The sequence below is a fragment of the Protopterus annectens genome, chromosome 3.part1 (assembly GCF_019279795.1).
Source record: "Protopterus annectens isolate FY-2018-M chromosome 3.part1, PAN1.0, whole genome shotgun sequence".
In the NCBI taxonomy this organism is placed as follows: Eukaryota; Metazoa; Chordata; order Ceratodontiformes; family Protopteridae; genus Protopterus; species Protopterus annectens.
The window spans coordinates 1,269,089,216-1,269,096,067 of NC_056732.1; the positions used below are offsets into that span (position 1 = coordinate 1,269,089,216).

The following is a 6,852-nucleotide window of genomic DNA, read 5'->3' on the forward strand; positions in this document are numbered from 1 at the left end:
CCATGGAAAGATAAAATGACACAATAAGTGCTTATACTCTATAGGATTTTACTGGCTCCTGAACAGAGTTAAGATCATCCAGAATGGAGGTAATTTAGTAGCTGCCACCTATCTCTGTGAATGTGTTCAGAATTTCAATAGCCAGTATAATATCAAAACAAATACTACATTAAAAAGTTCTAGGTTCAGGTTTATATGAAGATGTAATATGTCAGCAATATATATATATATATATATATATATATATATATATATATATATATATATATATGAGCGCTACAGAATCCTGAAAGCTCAAAATCCTGAAGACCAAAATCCTGAAAATTCAAACTCCCGAAAACCCAAAATCCTGAAACTCAAAATCCTGAAAACACAAATAATGCTAATATGTCACTATAAAGACACTAATATCTACCAACTGACCCTGACCCTAAGCCTAAGGTCCATCACTATCGCACACTCACCTGACCCGCGCCCTAACCCTAACTCACTTAAACCGCCCCCACTCCCAATATTTGTCACTATTGCATACATGCCTAACCTGCGCCCTAACCCTAACTCACTTAAACCGCCCCTAACCCTAACATAAAACCAACCGCACACTTACCTGAACCCAACGCATGACCTAACACCACAGGGCTAACAATAGCAAAGCCACAATGACGTCAGTATATCCATTTTGTATTTTCAGGATTTTGAGTTTCAGGATTTTGGGTTTTCGGGATTTTGAATTTTCAGGATTTTGGTCTCAGGATTTTGGGCTTCAGGATTTTGAGCTTTCAGGATTCTGTAGCGCTCCCAAATATATATATATATATATATATATATATATATATATATATATATATCTATAGATCAGTATAATTTCGCCAAAAGTTTCTGACATAGGGTCCAAATCGCCAAAAATCCATTTCACACTGACAGTGTATATGCCCTTTTCCCCACTGTAGTGCGATCTCGGAATGAGAATATTAAAGTAGGGGGGTGTGGGGGGCGTAACCCCCCCCCACCCACCCAGTACAGTTTAATATTCTAAAGACATGCTTCTGGAGCATTTCTCCCCGGGCCTCCGCTGAAAACAGGATCTGTGGAACCTAGTCGGACATTCCCGGTCAACAAATGTTAAATAAAATAAAATAAATAAATAAAATATTGTCTAGTAGTGTTTTATATTGTCCAGTCTCTATTAAAAGGATATGTAAGTAGTTTATAACCTGAGTAGGTGTGGGGGCTATGCCACCCCACACCCCCTACTTTAATATTCTCACTCTGAGATCCCACTACAGTTGGGGAATAGGGCATATACACTATCAGTACTATTTTTGGTGATTTTCAGCTATTTGGACCCTCTGTCAGAAATTTTCGGCAAAATGAATTTTCGGTGAAATGTCCTAGACCCATATATAGATATATGTATATATACACAGATATATATATATATATATATATATATATATATATATATACGGGTCTACTTCATTTCACCTAACTTCCAATTCACTGACTCCCATTTGACTGAGACCAAATGAATGAAATTTCATTTCACTGACAGTTCATTTGACTGACAAGTATTATTACCAAGAAAATGGAATATGTCCCCTTCCCCACTGTAGTGCGACCCTGGAGTTAGAATATATATAACGGGGGGGTGTGGGGGGCAAAGCCCCCCACTTACTTTTCTTTTACTAAGCAATATTATATCAAAACTTAACAATATCATATGAAATGAAGTGGGGGGCTACACCTCCCACACCCCCCCAACTATATATTCTAACTCCAGGGTCGCACTACAGTGGGGAAGGGGGCATATTCCATTTTCTTGCTGATAATACTTGTCAGTCAAATGAACTGTCAGTGAAATGAAGTGTCAGTCAAATGAAATTTCAGTGAAATGGGGTCAGTGAATTGGAAGTTAGGTGAAATGAAGTAGACCCATATATATACACACGTAAATAAACATACACACATGCATACATATACATGCATACACATACACACACATGCACAAACACGAACACTACAGGTTGCAAGCATAAGCTTTCGGTACATTTGCTCAAACATTGTGGATAAAGAATGGAAATCAAAGTCTAAACCAACTGGGCAATGATGGAGAACACTGGCTCATGCATAAGTCACATTCAAGAACGAAGATGCCAGTATCGCCTATGTCACTACCAACACTAATACAACACTTGGAAAGCCTTAATAGAACAGTAGTGTGCCTTTTCAAACATTAATAAATATTAAACTGTAATGTCCGACATTACATAATGACTGTACACCTTGGTTAATTCCTAGTAAACTAACATTTTCAGGAGGCACAGGTCAAAAGCAGGAGTCAAAATCACAGACATTAAAAGTCAATAGTACAACAGGCTTTGCAATCAACATACATTGTCTGAACTAGGAAGTTCTAGTGTGTTACATTGACTTACTGTAATTTTCAGTGGTTTACCAGAAAATCAAACATTTTATGAGGGACAGAGCAAAATCAAGGGCACTCTATAGAAACGCACAACCACAGAAATGTTTATATTAGCGTTTCAACACAAGTGAAGGATCACTTAGCATAGCTACTGATTTTTTTTTAAACAAATTTGCCTTTTTTTTCTGACATAACTTTTTAGAGAATACTGATTATGGTAAAGTTTAACTTGTTACAACAACAGCGAGCAGCTGTCAAAGTGTGCTAATGGCATAACATTCTAAGCAGTACACAAACACACTACTGCAGTCCAGTGTTCGTTATCGCCACCACTTGTATTAGAAGTAGTGAATACAGTAACAGAGATAAAAGAGCTAGAAGTGACATCTTTAGAAAAGGAGATGTGCAAATTATATAGAAAAAATGGGAATTGTTGGAACAATACATGGTGAAAGCCTGAATAATGTTTTGGATGCGGAATCAGATACAAAGGAAGGCAGGAATTGAATGAATGAGCTATGTGATGTCTGACATGACTGTATAGAGTAAACGATAATGTTCATAGGTAGGTACCAGGCTATCGGCCCAAGGGCCTATGTAAGCCTAGCCAACATGGTTCCCTGGCTTACGCCACCCAAGAAAGTTATTTTCCTGTGCCACTGTCGAGCAGAGACACATAAGTGATCCCCAGGGTGTATTTCCTATTTCCCATCTACTTATCAAGATTTTTCTTGAAGAGTGCTAATGAAGAACTTTGCTTGACATAGATGGGTAGCCTGTTCCAGAGTATGGGAAGTCTCAGGGAGAGGAATCTATCCCTCCAGTATGTCCTGTTTATTGTGGCGACAAGGTTTAGGTCCCTAGAGCGTGTAGCTCAGAGGGATTGGGATTTCTTTAGGTGTAGCATGTCCAACAGCTCTGGGTTTGACATAGCTTTATATGTTACGCAGAGATCACCTCGGAGTAGGTGATATGCTACAGAGTAAAGCTGGAGTTTTTTGAGGCGGTCAGTGTAGGGCATTTGTTTGAGGCCAGTAATCCTCTTTGTGAGGTACTTCTGTGGCCTTTCCAGCTGCTGCAGATGTCTTGTGAGGTACATTCCAAAAGGGGCGTTGTACTCTATAATGGGTCTAATGAGTGTCGAATAGAGGGGAACAATGACCTTTTTTTCCTGGATGAGAACCCTTTTATGATGAGGTGTGCCACGTAGAATGACTTCCTGACTACTACGGCGATGTGACTATCAAAGGAGAGACTACTGTCCACCTGGGTCCCAAGGTCTCTTATCACACATTCGGTGTTAAGTAGATTGCTGCCTATGTGGTAGTTCATGGGTACAGAGTTTTTACCAAAGGGGATGCACTGCACTTTTTGGCATTGAGCTTGAAGCCATGGCTCTGACACCAGGCATCTATCTCAGCGAGGCCCTTCTGTAGGATGTCCACATCATTTGGGGACTTGACTATAACTCCTAGTTTGCAGTCATCTGCGAACTTCGTTAGCCAGAGGCCTTCTGTGTTAGCCTGTACTTCAGAGAAGTAGATACCAAACAGGAGAGGTCCCAGGACTGAACCCTGTGGTACTCCACTTGTCACTGGTTTGAGGTCAGATTTGGAGTCTGCAACTTTTACAGTGCCGGTATGTATGACAAATGTATGACTTCCTACCTCATAAGTAATAATTTAATAAAGATGTTTCTAGTTAAAAAAGAAAGAATCAGGGATAGAACCAACAAAATAACGAGGGTCAAAGGACACAGATCAGGGACAAATTTTAAATAATTTTCCAATTTCATTAGAAGAAAATTAAAAGAGCAGGTCTTGTGTCAACATGCACTGCTTAAATAAATAAGAAGTATGAAACACTGATACCTGGTATCACTAAGTTACTGACTGACTATAATTGCAAAATCAATGCTAGTCAATTAAGAGGTACTAACCATATCTGGGTTCCAATGTAATTTTCATTGCTTTACTAAAGAACCCATCCCCAGAAAATAAATAAATAAATAAAATTACGTAAAACACAGGAAAACAAATGTAGCAAAATTAGGGTTAGGAAAGTGAACTTCTTTGCACTAACACCAGTAAGATTACAAATTACACAACCCCTCGAACTAACGTTATTACGAAATACCGCCTTCTTGAAGTCATGGGGCGTAATTTACCAAAAAAAAAAACCCCAGTAACTTTCAATTGGCCAGCAGAACTAAGGAAACTTACCAAAGTCACTATTCACAAACACATAAACGGCTGCGCTTTACATTTTTAGCACCACCAATTTACCTTCTTGCGTGTACTGGAAGTTACTGAGAAATTGAAGGCAGTCTGTTAGTCCAGCGAAGAGTGCGTACTCGCCGCCAAATGGATTTTCTCGAAAAAAGATTTCGAATACTGCACTGTCGTTTGCTTTGCCACATTTCCAGTAGCTGTAAGCCATGGTAAATTGGTACAAGTCGGTTAGCAGGGGCTGCACGCGGTCACTTAATGCTTGAGTGTCGCACTTCAGCTCTTCTGCGGAGGCTGCCATCTTCTAAGAGTCCGAGGTGATTTCTGGAGGTTGTATTAAAGCCTGAGACACGTAGTGTACTGGCTGTCTAAACGTTACAGAGTCAGTTTGTTGCCAAGGTGTTCTGGTAACCTTTTATCTTTGGCTATCGCTCTCGCACTGCCTATGCTGTGGCTGTACTATGGAGTGTTTTCAGAACTGCGTTGATCAAACTTCTGGTGTGACAGTCTAGCTAGTGCCTGCAAAACACGTTGCATGGGTTTTTACAGCTTCGTAGCAGGGCTGGCACTTCTATCGCAGGGTGGTGTTTCGTAACCGGAGCATCGCGGGTCACCCACCTCTATTGACTACATCGTATACTACTATTTTTGTGGGGGGGGGGGGGGGGGTAGCTTACTAGGGGTTGTATGGGCAGATCTGAGTACCTGTTCCGCGCAGAGGCAAACACAATTGTTTGAGCAAGATAGTACCTATTGGATAGGTGTGTCATATATTAAAAAAATGGCAAATGTCCTGAGAGTTCAGGCCAAAAAGGTATTACTTGTGTTCCTCTAATAGTTCAGTTATTTTGCCACTGTAAAACTTATAACAGCGTCTGTAAAAGTGAATTTCTGTTAGGATGGCAAAATGATGTCCAGTACGTTTGAGTGGCTGGAGGCATGGTTTGTCTAGTAAAATTACATGCTCCTTTAAAAATATCTCTCTTTGGGTAACTGACGTTTTATAAACAGTAAATGTAATCTTAAGGCAGTATTGGTTACTTGGAACAAACAGAAGTAAGTCATTTGTGTACTTTGCCTTTGTGGATGCAGTTCAGAGTATCCAGTCCACCTGCTGCATGTCTTTGGAGTGCGGGAGGAAACTAAAGCATCTAAAGGAAATTCACATGAACAAAGAAAGGACATGTAGACTCCACAAAGATAGCACCTGGTCAAGAATCGAAGCGAGAAGCCTCATACGGAGAGGTGATGCTATCCATTGTGCCGCCCCTGAATAATGTAAATATTCTCCAGTGTCATAAGCATTTGTGGGACAGCAGAGCCAAGTCAGGCAAGTCATAATACTGTCGCTTAAAAAGTAAATAGTAGTAGTCAGTGGCGGATCCAGGAATTTGCAAAGTGGGGGGGGGGCGCAGTCTGGCCAGTCAACTACCGGGGTGTAAGCAGGAAAGCGGGACACTAGGCACTAGTCTAGTAAAATTACATGCTCCTTTAAAAATATCTCTCTTTGGGTAACTGACGTTTTATAAACAGTAAATGTAATCTTAAGGCAGTATTGGTTACTGTTAGTGCGCCCCCCCACTTTGCAAATTCCTTTACCTGGCGGGAGACTTAAACCTCGACACGGCTATTAATAGGACGTGCTGGAGGGATAGATTCATCACCCAAAGACTCCCTATGCTGTGGAATAAAATCCCGGTATATGTGAGGCAGAGCACCTCGCTGGCCTTGTTCAAGAGAAATCTTGACCGATGGATGGGAGATCGCAGATATACCCCAGGGATTACCTCAGTGTCACTGCTCGACAGAGGCACAGCAAAATAATGGGTATAGTTCCCCATACTAAAGGGGTGGCGTAAGCCACAAAACTATGGGCTAGGCTTGTAAATGCCCTCGGGCAGATAGCCTAGTATGAACCTATGAACTACCACAGTGCATGAGTCAGTGGTGAACCATCTCACTTAAGACCACCTTACCTACATACAGGCAGCACTGCAGAGTTCTCTGGTTCCCACAAGGGAGTGGAAACTGACAGTAGTCACCCCTACCACTTCACGGGTTAGGGCAAGTCTAACCTGCCTAAGCCACTATAACTCAAATCACCCAGGAAATAGTTCAGCTTGCCCCTTCACCACTGCTATTACATATCCAATTCAACCATAGAACAGTACGGTGCTTAACTACACTGCCGCATCCCTG

General features: G+C 41.0%; 1 protein-coding gene across 1 annotated transcript in view; it reads right to left on the bottom strand.

The window, feature by feature from the left end:
* Positions 1-5,205, bottom strand: part of NAPRT (nicotinate phosphoribosyltransferase) — a 1,644,161-nt gene extending 1,638,956 nt beyond the window's left edge. Inside the window, exon 1 of the mRNA XM_044067330.1 lies at positions 4,711-5,205. Coding sequence (XP_043923265.1) covers positions 4,711-4,954 — 244 coding nt within the window. The 5' untranslated portion in view covers positions 4,955-5,205. The remainder of the gene's footprint in view (positions 1-4,710) is intronic.
* Positions 5,206-6,852: the final 1,647 nt, after the last annotated feature.